Source organism: Diabrotica undecimpunctata, chromosome 6 (genome assembly GCF_040954645.1).
Source record: "Diabrotica undecimpunctata isolate CICGRU chromosome 6, icDiaUnde3, whole genome shotgun sequence".
Classification (NCBI taxonomy): domain Eukaryota; kingdom Metazoa; phylum Arthropoda; class Insecta; order Coleoptera; family Chrysomelidae; genus Diabrotica; species Diabrotica undecimpunctata.
The window spans coordinates 92,442,050-92,457,429 of record NC_092808.1 but is presented as its reverse complement, the minus strand read 5'-3'; the positions used below and the strand labels follow the sequence as shown (position 1 = coordinate 92,457,429).

Here is a 15,380-nt window from a genome sequence, read left to right as displayed (position 1 = left end):
TGCCGTGACCGTTCGGTTTCTCAAAGCACTAGAAACGACAAAGCGGTCATCTCTAGCTGTTGTAATCCTGCCTCGACCTGAACCAGGTCTTCGAGTAAGCAGACCGGTCTCTTCGTACCGTTGCCATACTCGTTGCACACTCGAAAGACTTAGCGTGCGTTCATAACGAGGCGCCGACCCTCGCTCGGGCCATGGGATAGTATCATTTAATTGATTTTCGGTAAAATAAATGCATTACTTTAAATGCGAGCGTTCGCCGTCAGTGCTAAGCTCTAGGCGAGGAGACGGTGCGATGGTCTCCGTTATGAACGCACCCTTCGTTTCTCGCAGTTTCGCGCTGACCGTGGCCATCTTCTAACGCCGCCACAATTCTTGCCGCCACAACAGAATTTATGCTCATTGCAATACACTGACAGTGATAACAATACACAAACAATTTACAATTGACGTTAAAACCATAGAAACAAAAACTGTGCTGATAACGGTTTTTAGGAATTAGGCTAAGTGGCCCTTTTTATCTCAAACGCTTGTCGAAACAACAACGACCACAATTTTTTTTCAAGAAATCCATTAGTAAACTATGTTACAACCGAAAGTAGTTAAAACAGAATAATAATTTTTAAAATAAATTCAAATTACGGGGTGACCCTAATTTTATGCTCGGTAGTGTATGTATATTACTATACAGGCAGGGAAAAAATTATCTGACTATAGAGCATTAAGACAACGCAACGAACCGAGAAAAAATATTATATAGACTGTATATCCGAGAGAATATCATGTAACCACATGTCTGGATAGTCCCGTAAGCACTATGGACAATTTTGTCCGTACATTATATTAATTAATATTATTAATTATTATAAGAAAAATCGATTTCAGCTAGACTACATACGGCAGTTTCACGCTGTTCCCGTTCTTCATTAATTGCACGAGATGGTTGATTTTCATCTCCGTGCATTTACTATATACAATTCTTGACACAACCAGTTTTTTCAAATGTAAAAATAATTTTGTGAATTGTAAATTTTGTTTGTGCAGGTACAGTGCATTCGAATGAAAACGAAAACCTACCGATTACAGTGGGTGGCCAAATTATTAGGGAAGTAAGATGATTTCTTAATTTTCTAGTTTAACTGAATTTTTTAGCAAGTTGTTTGCATCTATTTTTTGTATAAAAGAGAATGGTCCTAAGGTCACCAAAACAATGAGTTCTGTTATTAAAACCATTTATTTTTTTCGCAAAAAAATTGTTACATAAAATCACTAATTTCAACATTTAGTGATGCCGCACTTTGCTGCAATTACAGCTTCTACACGTCGGGGCATGCTCTGAATACAAACTTCTGCATTGTGTTTTAATTTTGGGTTATGATGCCATTCTTTAATAAGAGCTTCAATCGACTGCCGCTTCGTTGTAATATCATCTTTGATGATCTAGCTTTTCAGTTACACTTCTAGCTTTGTGGCACGGTGCAGAATGGCACAGTGTCTCCACAATGCAATCTGGATGGAACTGCTCCCCAGGACGTCGTTGGACGAACGCACTTTCGTCCACCAGAATCTGGAATGTTGATTCGTCGGAGAAGCATACCTGAAAAAATGAAAATATTCACTGTTCACGAACTCCATTCGTTAAAAAAAGTTGTACTTACTCGACTCCAGTCTTCAACGGTCATACTTCGATGCTGCTTGGACCATTGGAGTCTCTTTCTCTTCATGGCTTCGGTGAGCCGTGGTTTTTTCATATTCTGGCGACCTATCTGATTCTCTTCGGCCAGTCTTCGTCCTTGATCCTTTTCCTGCGAGATTTTCCCCCGGTTCAAATGCCTCGTTTGAATCAATTTTTATTTTCATTCGATTTACTACAGACTTTGAAACACCTGCAGTAGTTGCTATTACTCTTTGGGAAAGTGTAGAGTGCAGCAACATCGTTTTTATTTCTCTAATTTTCCCTGGAGACAAGTCTGCAATTTTTCCCATACTAAAAAAATAGTTTTAATTTTAAACAATGTTTTTAAATAAATGACTAAATAAACAAATGTTATTACCTGTTAAATATATCTGAAACGAAAACCTAGCAAAAACACTTTAAAAAAGTTTTACAACTTGCAAATATTTTTAAGCCTCACTGCGATAACAGCCGATGACCAACTGAGATGCAACCGCAATTATTATTTTATATTTCATACATAAGCAGTCTTGTCTGTTCTGTCGCCTCTGCTGTTTAATCTTTACTCCGAGTTTCTATTTAAAGAAGCATTGGAGGATTCCAAGGATGGAGTCAATGTGAATGGCGTAAATATCAACAGTATCAGATACGCCGATGATACAGTGTTAATTGCGGATTCCGACTTAGGTCTACAACGACTCATCGACAAGACCAACTCGACCTGTGAGCAATTTGGTATGAAAATAAACATTAAAAAAACCAAAGTGATGTCAATCCGAAAAATCCAAAACCTACCTCAACCTTGCACAATAAATGGGCACATTTTAGAACAGGTCAATAGATTTAAGTACCTGGGATGTTGGATCGATAGCAGCCTAAATCGTGATCTAGAAATAAGATCGAGAATAGAACAGGCCAGAAAATCTTTCGAAAAAATAAAAAAACTGCTTTGTGATTCTCGAATAAAACTCGAAATTCGACTACGTTTATCAAAATGCTACGTCTGGTCGACTCTTCTATATGCAGTTGAAACGTGGACCCTTAAAACATTAACCGTAAATAAATTGGAGGCCTTTGAAATGTGGATCTACCGGAGAATACTCAAAATTTCATGGACATCGCATACCTCAAACGAAGAAGTGCTGCATAGAATAGGCAAGGAAAGAGAACTTTTTAACACAGTAAAAGTTAGAAAAACATCATACCTAGGCCAAATACTGAGAAATAATAGGTACCAATATGCCCAACTTATAGTGAAAGGAAAAATCGAGGGAAAGAGAGGCCTAGGAAGGAAAAGACTATCGTGGCTCAGAAACATCCGACAATGGACAGGGCTAAATTTTGAATAGCTAATAAGAACAGCTGAAGATAGAGAAGAGTTTAAAATTATAGTAGCCAACCTCCATTGAGGAGAGGGCACTTTAAGAAGACATAAGCAGTCTACCATTGTTGCCGCTTATCAGAAATTTTAATAATCATACCAGAAGAACTGCCAAATATAATGCAGGTATGAACACCATAATTTGGCCACCCATTGTATATCGTCGGCACTACTTCCAGAATAATCCCATTTTCCTAACTTGAAATATCAATTTATATATTCTTTTTTTTGCGAATAAAACCAGAATGGGTGTTAAAAACAAGCTCGTATGTATACTGTAAGGTTACTGCAGGCGTCTCGATATTTCGCGTCACGGTTAATAGTATGTCGTATAAGACGTATTCACTTAAAATGGTAAAACACTAAATTTGTAGAGGTTGGTGGAGGTTTTATAGGGGTGCAAATATGTTAAAACTTATTTTTTAGACTTTTAGAGTTACCCCAAATAATCAAAAAAGAAGGTTCTACGTTACGTAGAACCCGAGATATTGCAGTTTTTCAAGCGCGCTCCGTTACGAAGTTCCGAATTTAATTTGAACTTGAAAAAAAATTCCACCACCATGCGGCCTCGGCGATCTTTCTTTTGGTTTATTAGCTTTAACCAGTTTCCATAATGTTAATTAGGCTTATATTAACCTTGATTAAATTTTAAATGAAAAACTCTAACTTCATGGACAAACTGCCCAAGTTTCTGCTCTTAATATTTATAAACAATTGCGCTGTGAATTAAAAAAAATATCTCCGGTTCTATTAAATTAAAATTAAATTAAATTGTTTATACTTAAGGCTAAAAATAGTACTTATTCTTCATGTATTATTTGTAAGTAACCAATTCAAAATTCATATATCTTTTTAAAAACATGAAAATTTGAGATCTTATGAAAGGAATCAGACCAAAATCTTTCAGAATATCTTTCTATATTATCGGACTATATTTCAAAATCAGAATCATCATCATCATCCAGCCCCGTTTTCACATCCATTGTTGGATATAGGCCTCCTCCAAACGTCTCCAGTTCTCTCTATCTCTAGCTGCTGCAATCCAGTTTGTTTCTATTCTCCTTAGGTCGTCGGTCCATCGGGTGGGTGGTCTGCCTCGACTTCGCTTGTCGGCTCTTGGTCTCCACTCCAATAATCTCTTCGTCCATCTTCCGTCTTCCATTCTAGCAACATGTCCAGCCCACCTCCACTTTTGTTTATTGATTCGCAGTATAATATCGTCAACGCCAGTTCGTCGGCGTATCTCCTCATTTCTCACGCGATCTTTCAAGGTCAGACCCAGCATTGATCTCTCCATTCGCCTTTGTGTTACCCTCAGTTTTTCGGCAGTAGCTTTCGTTAAAGTTAGGGTCTCTGCTCCGTAGGCCAAGACTGGTAGGATGCATTGGTTAAATGCCTTCCTTTTCAGGTGAATTGGAGTATTTGTTTTAAAAATGTCTCTCATCCTTCCATATACCGCCCATCCCAACGTGATTCGTCTATTTAGCTCGCAGGTTTGGTTGTCTCTGGTTATTCTGATTTCATGACCCAAGTATGTGTATTTATCGATTAATTCTACCTTGTTGTTATTGATCTGTATCTCTTCGCTGGGAACCATATTGGTCATCATTTTGGTTTTCTCGAAATTTATTTCCAGCCCAGTTTCTTGTAGTATGTAATTCAGTTCTTGGAGCATGTCTTTGATCTCTCCCAGATTATCTGACAGAAGCACGATATCGTCCGCAAAACGTAGATGGTTTAATCTTTCTCCATCGATGGATATTCCTTTCTGTTGCCATGTTAGTCTTTTAAATGCATACTCAAGAACGGTAATGAACAGCTTTGGTGACATGGTATCACCTTGCCTGACTCCCCTTTTTATCTTTATCTTATTAGTTGCTGAATGTAGACTTATGGTTGTTGTGGCATTTTCATATATATTTTTAACTATATTACAATATCTGTGGTCGACCCTGCAATCTTGTAGTGCTCTTAAGATGGACGGTAATTCCACTGTATCAAACGCCTTTTTAAAGTCTACAAATATCAATGCCAAGGGACGGTTATATTCGTTAGTTTTTTCTATCAGGGTTTTTAGGCACTGCAGGTGATCATTTGTGCCGTAATTAGGGCGGAAACCGGCTTGTTCCCGAGGTTGGTAGAAATCCAGCTTTGTCTCTAATCTGTTCGTTATTATTCGGGTGTATAATTTATAAAGATGGTTAAGGAGACTGATTGGTCTGTATCTTTCCAGGTCTGCTATATCTCCCTTCTTGTGTAAGAGTACAGTTATTGAATTATTCCACTTTGTTGGGATATTTTGATTCCATAGACATAGATTAAAGAGCTTTTGAATTTTGGTTATCAGTACTGAGCCTCCTATCTTTATCGCTTCCGTGACGACACCGTCCTCCCCCGGAGCTTTGTTATTCTTCATCTTTTTTAGAGCCTTGTAAATTTCGTCCAAGGAGATTTCTGGGATATCTTCGGAACCCTGATTTTGAACCTTCCTCTGCTGATATTCAACTATATCTAGAATATAGTTCTAGAATTCAAAATCAGAATATCTTTCGCAAATATAGTAACTACATAATTCACATTGTGAAATGTGTTTTAAATGTTTTTATTGTTTATTTTAATAATTATAAACAAATGAAAAAAAATGCTAACTTTCGGGTTTAATTTGCAATAACTTTTTTGTTTAAAAACGTTAATTTAGAATATCTTATTTTAAAGAGCAAGTATTTTCAAGAAACTTTTCAAGAAATGAATGAAAAAAAAGTCGCTTTTTTTGCTTAAATGTTAATAGAACACCATGATGCAGTAAAAATTTCGATACCCACGAGATGGTACTCCTTTTCTATTGACTTCCCCCAGATATTCCAGCGCCCAGTAATTTTTCGATTTTTGAATACTTCGTTTCCTGGGGTATAGGTTATATTCATCATTTTCAACAGTCCTCACACAAACGCTAAAACTATTTTAAAACGTTAATAAATATTGTTTTGTTTGGTATTTTTCGGATATTACCTGAATTTCCAGGTAACTAAATTCACAAGAGAACCATTTTATAATAACTATGTAGGACATAAATTGCTTTATAATTGTTAGCGGTCAACCTTTTCCTTGCAAATTTGCTATATGTAATATTGGTTTTTAACCAACCCACCAATATTTACCTTTCTGAAATATAATAAATTTGCATTGTAATAGGTGAGGCTTTAAACAACTGTTTCCTTTTTGCTTGAACACTCCCGTCCACATTCTTATCAGATATTAATTTTGACTATGTGATTGATTGATTTTAAAAATTTGTATTTATTTTTATCAGAATCGCTATTATCTGCCTTATCATTCGGATAAGTAATTACAGATTATGGTTTTTACCTATGATCAAATATTATCGAACGTTCTGTGTACCGTTACATTGTGAAACAGATGCCTAATTTATTGATTTAACATGTCTAGAAGACCCTATGGTGAGTATTTTTCGTTTGTTTTATTTTATTAAGACAATGTGTTAAGTAAATTTGCTAATCAAGATAAGAAATTATGATAGTGCGAAGACGTCACTGTAAATACGTTTAACGTTAGTTTTACAGTGGAACCTGTGACTTATCCCGTTTGTGTTAAGTGAGGTATTTGAGCGATAACGGCTGTATTCGGCACGTCTATTGCTAATATTCCTTCCTTTGGGATTTTATTTCAGGTACTACTTAGTTATATAAATAACTTAATTACTATTGCTTATTATAGCGGTTGTCTTTAAGATTGGAAACCATTTTATCTTTACAATTAGAAGTACCAACTAAATCAACTAATACATTTCTAAATAAGTGATGGATTCGACAGTTACTTAAGGGAAATTCATTTTATCTAACAATAAAACACTGAAAACTTTTGTTTTCAACACTTCCACTAAATTTATTTTAAAATATTATCACTACAGCTGTTTCGGCCAAAACAACAGTTTTCAGTGTTTTATTGTTATAATAAATTTTTCTTGTTTTATTATTGATCAAGTACTAAAACAACAATTATGTTTTTCTAAATAATAAGTAAAAACTATAGCGTATTTAAATTTAGATACATACTAAAATTAGAAAAAAGTATTCTCAAAGATAATATCTTTATATCAGCTTATTTTTTTAAGATACTAGAGATGCACATTCACCTCTATAATCTCGATATATTCTCTGATGTAACTGATACGTAATGTACCAATTATAACGTCCCAATGACTTATACATTTTTAATGAATGCACCATAAGGAGCTTTAATAAATTTAAACAACGTTGTACTATCCGTTGCAAGATAATTCGGATGGAATTCCCAGATTAAGAGACTGGGCCGATATCAAGCACAAAATGATTGTACTCCCTTAATGCTGTAACGAATAGTCACCCTTAGTCTTTTATTACATTAGGTTCAATTTTAAATTCTATCCAAAGTTTAAAGGTACTTTACTAAATGATACAAAGTATGTGTAGCCAGGTATGTATTTCAATTTTGAGTTGTTAACGATTGGTAAATAAAATTTTGAAGCATAATTTTGTGTACTGTTCGTTGCAAGATATTTCGGATTTAATCTTCTAGGTATAGTTATATACAGGGTCGGACTTATATACTGATACATTTTATCAAAATTGCGGCAATCCCACAAAGTATACATATAAGTAATACTTTTATATTAAAATATATATTTAACATAGTGAAAAAATACAAAAAAAAATAATAAAAAATAATAGTTAATGATTTGATCGAATATAGAATCAACTCGTGATTATAGACCAGCCAAAAAATTAAAGATGGACTATTTATCATGTAACGGAAGGAGTTATACTAAATGTTTACAATTATTTTGGCAAACAGAATATTTCTAATACCGTTGGCAGTATAGCTGAAATATCGTCCACAGCAATGGGATATCTAAAATCGGCTATATATAAACTGTTAAAAGAAGAAAAATCGGCTGGTATAACTTCACCCAAACCGAGACTAGGGAGACCAAAATTATTAAAAGTCGAGCTGAATGATTGTTTTAAGAATGCCGATCGTAGGATAGTACACTCGTATTTTTTTTACAATCTATTACGATAAGTTGAGGACAACCGCGTAGAAGATGGATTGATAATGTGACAGAAGACCTTAAGATTCTAAGGGTCAAAAGATAGAATGAATGAGCTTGCTCTGCGAGCAAGCTAAGATTCACAAAGGATTATCGAGCCAATTATGATAATGATGATTTCTATGTGAAGTATAATATTTATTTATATAACTTTTAAATATGGTTCTTTACTCCATTAAGCCAAAAATTTTATCTGCCATCATTAGCTACATTTAGAGATGCAGGCACGCGGGACGTCCCGTCCCGTACCTTGTCCTGCGGGGCGGGAAGGAGCTTGGGACGAGACAGCGATTTTCGCTGCGGGACGGGACTAGTACTTTGTCCCACAGGATATACCGCAAAAACAGCACTATTATTATTATCGGAACGATTTGGTAATTAAAGTATACAACTACAAATTATTAACTATAATATATAGAAATTAAAAGGTTTTCTATTTTAATAATTCATATTAATGAAATAAAAAGTATAATTAAAGAAAATTTTAATTTTGATTTATTGCCATGCACGCCTGATACGCAAAAACTTGTTTTGGTTTAGGTCCTCCGAATAAACCGCCACCTGACATTACGGAGAAACCACCAAATGATGATACGTTTGAATCTAACGGTGAATGTGATAAACAAAAAATTTAGGGATTTCTTTTTATTAATGAAGATTTGTTTTTTTAACATTGTTATTTTAATCTTACAAAAATAACTACCTCTACCTTTCATAAATATGACCTACTTGAGTACATACATTAAAGGCAAGAAATTATGATAAACGGTCTGGATTGTGTGTTAATAGTGGTGTCATTTCTTTTATTTTATAAATTCTAATTAGCGGCTAGACGTTTGCTGTCAAAAATTCATTAGTTTGTCAGTGCATCCTAGATTAAATGTCGTTGTATAGATAAATTATAAAGTAATATAAAATTAAAAAAAAAATAATATAATTTAATAATAGTACCTATTACTCCAAAATAACGCATAGAATTCCAACATTGCATTTAAAATAAGAAAGCTTAGAGCGATTTTCAGTCTAACCAAAAGTAATAATTAATAAAAAAATATTAAATTAGGAGGTGTAGCATCTATTATTTCGCCCTTCTGGTCTAAATTTTCAGTCATATGCGACAATAAAACATTGAAAACTTCTAATTGAATTGTTGGGTGAATGATCCTGTATATTATAGCTTCTTCTTCTTTAAGTTCCATCTTCTATCGAAGGTTGGAAATCATCATGGCTATGCGGACTCTGTTGACTGCCGCTCTAAAAAGTTCTGCACTATTGCATTCAAACCATTCCTTTAAGTTCTTAAGCCAGGATATTCTTCTTCTTCCCACATTTCGCTTTCCTCGGATTTTGCCTTGCATAATAAGTTGTAATAATGCGTATTTTTGCCCTCTTATCACATGTTATAAGTACTCAAGTTTTCGTCTTTTGATAGTTAATATTATTTCCGCCTCATTTCCTATCCTTCTAGTTACTTCCACGTTTGACATTCTTTGAATCCATGATATTCGTAGGATTCTTCTGTAACAGCAAAATTCAAAGGCGGCCAACTTATTCAGATGGACTAGTGTCCACGCTTCCAAGCCATAAAGAAGAGTAGAGAACACGTAACATCGAAGCATTCTCAGGCGTAGTTCTAACCTTATATCCCGACAACAAAGAAACTTTTTAAGTTTAATGAATGATGCAAGTGCTCATTCAATGCGTGTCCTAATTTCTTTGGTTTGGGCTACATCTGGTGTTATCCATGTTCCTAAGTATTTATAGTTATTAACACTCTCAATTGCAGTATCTTCAATAGTCAGTTGGATATTTGCATGTGCAGATTTAGTCATGATCATGCATTTAGTTTTCTTTAAATTTATCTTCAGTCCGTACTCATGACAGCATTCATTAAGGCGTTGCATTACTTTCTGTAAATCATTGTTGTTATTCGTCATTATTACTGTATCGTCTGCAAAACATAAGTTATTCAAAACTTCTCCATTGATAGATATACCTTCTATTGAGTCTGAGAGCGCTTTTTGAAACACCGGTTCACTTTAGACATGTAGTGGGGACAAAGTAGTGGGGACAGCATGCAACCATGGCGGACTCCTCTCTGTATTTTGATATTTTGGGTGTACTGGTTGTCAACTCTTACCTTGGCAGTTTGATTCCAATATAAATTAGATATAATTTTCATATCACGACTGTCAATGTTGCTTTTTAATATATCTACAAGCTTTTTATGTTGAACCTTATCAAATGCCTTTTCAAAGTCTACAAAACATAAGTACATGTCCTGATTCATGTCCATGCATCTCTGAGCCAGCACATTCAAGCCGAACAAAGCATCTCTTGTACTCATACCATTTCTAAAGCCAAATTGTGTGTCACTAATTTCATATTCAAGAGTTTTATCAATTCTGCTGTGAATTATTTTCAAAAATGTTTTAAGTGTGTGACTCATTAAAGCTATTGTTCTGTGATCTGAGCAAGTTGTTGCACTTGGCTTTTTGGGAATTGCTACAAAGGTCGATTGCAGCCATTGTCTGGAGATTGTGGCAGTCTGACATATTAGATTAAAACGTTCAACCATCACATCAATAATATCTTCATCGATGAGTTTTAATAATTCGATTGGTACATCGTCTGGTCCAGTAGCTTTACCCCCTTTTGTGTTTTTGATGGCATAGATGACTTCTTCTCTTAATATTGGTGGTCCGGTATCCTCGGTGATTTCTAATGACAGTTCTTCTCTTTCATCATTAAATAGTTGTTGGATGTAATTTGTCCAGTGACATAATCTCTCCTTTATATAGTATAGCGTCTGAAATAATTTAAACGGAATAAATTCGAATCAAATAGAACTTTTTACACAATACAGTGTACAGGAAAAGGTGTCAGTTGTATAAACTAAGTAATTATTAAATTGGTGTAGGAATATAATTTTGATGTTTAATTGTTAAGACAATTTATAGAAACAAAATATCCTCAGAAAAAATATAAATATCTAATTTGTCTTTATACCATTATTATAAAAATAGTAATTATTGTATATTTAGCTCCAAACGAATCTTGTTTTGGGCAATTGGATTATACGACTTTCACGTATATATTCTTGGTTTATCATAAAACTTAAAAATAAAAACGCACCAACACTATAATTTATTGGTCTAAAGGTCAACGAGGACAAGAGAAGAGACAACAGGAGAATGGAGAAGAAGACACAATGATGAACTCCAGACAGTATATGGAGATGAAACCATAGTACGTCTCATTAAAGTAAACCGAATGAGATGAGCGGACCACGTACTAAGATTGAGTGACGAAAGACTCCTGAACGCCACATTCTGGGAAAGGCCCGATGGCAGAAGGTCAGTTGGTCGCCCAAGAAAGAGATGGAACGACGCAGTAGCCAGTGATCTACGCAACATGGGAATACAGCAATGGGAAATAGCTGCTCAGGACCGACAAGAATGGAGGGAAATAGTAAACGCGGAAAAGACTCACATAGAGTTGTAGAGCCAAATGATAATGATGACTATAATTTATTGCTAATAAAAAAAAAACGAACCGCAAGGAATTGATTGCTAATTTATTGCCGAAGTTTTACATCAAGAAACAATTTATTACGCAACGGTTTCCAAGAAACAATGATTATGCTAACTTTATGGTAAAGCTAACATACCCGTAGCTAAATCTCGTCAAGGAAAAGGAGTACAGGGCCCATCTTGACGACATATTTTATTGCCGTTGATAAATCAATCCCCAAAAACTACCCCATCATCCCTTAGCTGAAAACACAACCTTGGAAAACCGAGATATCGGCCAAAAAGCTAACCGCAAAGAATTGATTGGTAAATAATTGCCGGGGTTTTACACCAGGAAACAATGTATTGCTGCAACCGGTTGCGAGAAACAGTGGCTATGCTAACTTAGCGGTAAAGCTAGCGTAGCCATAGCTATATCTCGGCAATGAACAGGGTTTTAAGGCCCATCTTGGCGGCATATTTTATTGTTAATTAATTACTGTTTAAGAAACACTTTATTACTGCAACCGTTTTCCAAAAATAATGATGACTGAACCTATCTTATCTTATATTTAGATAAATCAAAATAAAACCAAATTCATGGCGACTAACACAACCACAAGAGCTGGAAATGTTGACACAAATTTAATCATCAATGACCAAAACTTCGAAGCAGTCAAAGAGTTCATATATCTAGGGACATCGGTTAACCCCAATAATAACACATCTGAGGAAATAAAAAGGCGAATAATAATTGCAAACAGGTGTTATCATGGTCTATCAAAGTACTTAGCTAACAAACGGGTGTCTCAAAAAACTCGTATAAGGCTGTATAGAACACTGATAGTCCCCGTTCTCACATATGGATCAGAGGCATGGTCGCTAACGAAAACAGATGAATCCGCTCTATCCATTTTTGAAAGAAAGGAGTTCTACGCCGAAGTCCATACTGGTTTTAGTATGAATTAGTAAATTCTGCCAAGTAACCAATTCATTTGCTTTTATTTTATATTGAGCTGAGTTTTTTTTGGCGTTAATGTGTTGTTTCCAGGTGAGCTTTTGGTCCAAATGCAGAAATCAGACAATATAAGAGCTACAATATCCATATAATATGGCAGCTACGAGATATAGTTTATATTTTATTGTTAAATTTTTGCTCACACTTGCATTGCAATGTGCACAGTGCAAAATGCTTTTGCATTTAAAGTATCCTTCACACCATGTTCTACCGTAGCTTTAAATTCACAAAAAATGGAAATACACTAGTTTTAAGATAAGTACATTCACCATATTCCGAGAAACAATGAGTACTGTAGCTTCCGAAAAACAATGGGTGTTATAGTTTAAGTATGAAGCTACAATAATTTTTATGTTTTGGAAAAGGGTGAAGCAATAAAAAGCATTGTTGGCGTCAAACTGCATCAATAAATTAAATAAAAACCATGTATGAACTGGTTTTAATTACTAAATACATAATTTTTCCTGAAAGCAAAAAATTGATCATAAGTATCTAACAACCAGTAGCGTCTTAACTTCGACAGAGATGAGTTTGTATACACGTGTACCTAGTATTCCCTATAGTTTGTGTGGATAAATATGTGTCCACTTAGATAATAACTAACATAGATTATAGTATATTTCTCGCTTTTTCAAAAACCTGTAATTCTTTTCCTTTCCGAGATATAGCTATGACTATGCTAGCTTTACCGTAAAGTTAGCCTAATCATTGTTTTTCGGCAACGGTTGCAGCAATATATTGTTTCTTGGCATAAAACTTCAGCAATGAATTAGTAATAAATTCCTTTCGGTTCGCTTTTTGGCCAATATCTCGGTTTTCTAAGGGTGTGTTTTGAACTAGGGGATGAGAGGGTAGTTTTTGGGGATTGTTTATATACCAATCAACAGCAATTAATTAGCAATAAAATATGCCGGCAAGATGGGCTCTGTACTCCTTGCCGAGATACAGCTATGGCTATGCTAGCATTACCATTAAGTTAGGATAATCATTGTTTCTCGGAAATGGTTGCAGCAATAAAGTGTTTCTTGTCGCAAAACTTCCGCAATAAATGTCGGCCGATATGTTGATCGTCTAAGAGTATGTTTTGAGCTAGGGGATGATGAGGTAGTTTTGGGGATTGGTTAATATACCAATCAACAATAAATAATTAACAATAAAAAAGATGAGTATTTTACCACTTTTCCTGGCCGAGATATAGCTAGCTTTACTGTAAAGTTATCATACCCACTGTTTCTTGGAAACCGCTACAGCAATAAAATTTTTCGTTCTGTAATAAATTAACAAAAATTATAGTGTTGGTCTAAATTCGGCCTTATAAAATTAATATGCTAACTTTACAGACATCACTTTTTATCAAAATAACTCATTAGAATATCAATTTAATATCTTCCGATATGCAGTAGATTGGAAAGTTTACTTAAAAATTTCCGATGAATAAAAAATGTACGTCACATATTAACAAAACATCGGAGAAATGTGACTGGTCTACTTGACAAATATATTCAGATTAATAAATACTACAAACAACGATAATTTTTTACGATTAGATCGTTTATGAATAAATAGCATTGTAACTTAAAGTGAATCAAATCTTCGAAGTGAATCTGATGCTTTAAAGTCAATCAAATGTCAATTTGGAAATTCCTTCAGTGTTTTGGTATACCAAAATTTTGTATGTAGTGAAAATTTACCATTTGAAAGGTGATGCAGTCAAAATACCATTCCCCTCATTTTTGGCAGTTTTATGTGCATATGTAAAACCTGTTAAAGACTATGTATAAGTAGAAAGAGCTTGGAATTACTCCCCATCTGTTCATAAAAACAATCATCAATCCCTTCCAACTTGTCTTCTGATTTTTACCCTCTAAATCTAATACTGTCTCTTTAAAAACTAAAAAAGTAGTTTAAAAAGCTTGATTTAAACCAAAAAATTACTAAAAATGTCACCAGATTCTTCTTTTTATATCCTTTACTTTTTTTACTTACTAGATGCCACAATAGTTTTTAAATCTCAACGTCGCGTTGGTTTGTTACCTAACACTACATCACTTCCATAAATATCACGATCTGAAGGATTGGCCAATATCCCGGTCTTGGGGTGTTTTAAAACCCCTATGACCATGACAAATGATAAAAAAGATTTCAGCCAATTTAGCGAATAGAGAAGTTCTGTTGAATATTACAATAAGGTGCACCATTGGAGAAGAAGCTATTGAAATGTGGTGAATATGAGCTATTCCCGTGTGATTGCTTTATTCACCCATTAGTGTAGATATGCATTTACAGCTTTTTTTAAACAATGGGTATATAAAGTAATATAAAATGTTTCTATCATAAACTCTACCTCTTTCTTTTTCGTGATACTATCTCTTTAAGAGCTTCGAAGGGCGCAATTATTTTTTAATCCAAAATTCAACGATGATATCAATTTTTAGTTTAGCCAGAATAAAATGTTTACTATATATACATAATTATGTCATTTATACCGGAAGAAACTGTAGAAGCCCTCCAGCAAAAATAATCGAAGATTATACATATTAGTTTCTCTCATTTAAAATAATTACCAAGTGTAAATATATATCCTAAAGGTAAATGACTTAAGCACTATTAATAATATATTTTTTAATAATCAAGTATAAACTTTTACTTACATTTTTGAATCATGACAAAAAATAAATTGATAAAGTATT

At 34.3% G+C, this 15,380-nt stretch overlaps 1 protein-coding gene across 6 annotated transcripts in view; it reads left to right on the top strand.

Moving 5' to 3' along the window:
- kst (spectrin beta chain, non-erythrocytic 5 kst) overlaps positions 1–15,380 on the top strand; it is a 267,491-nt gene that overhangs the window by 95,573 nt on the left and 156,538 nt on the right. For 4 of the 6 annotated variants that reach the window (XM_072534885.1, XM_072534884.1, XM_072534880.1 and 1 more), the window contains exon 1: positions 6,381–6,511. The exons of 1 other annotated variant lie outside the window; for it this stretch is intronic. In XM_072534885.1, coding sequence (XP_072390986.1) covers positions 6,493–6,511 — 19 coding nt within the window. In that variant the 5' untranslated portion in view covers positions 6,381–6,492. Of the gene's footprint in view, positions 1–6,380; positions 6,512–6,625; positions 6,742–15,380 lie in introns of those variants that run through there. One more of the 6 variants, XM_072534883.1, reaches the window with a different exon arrangement.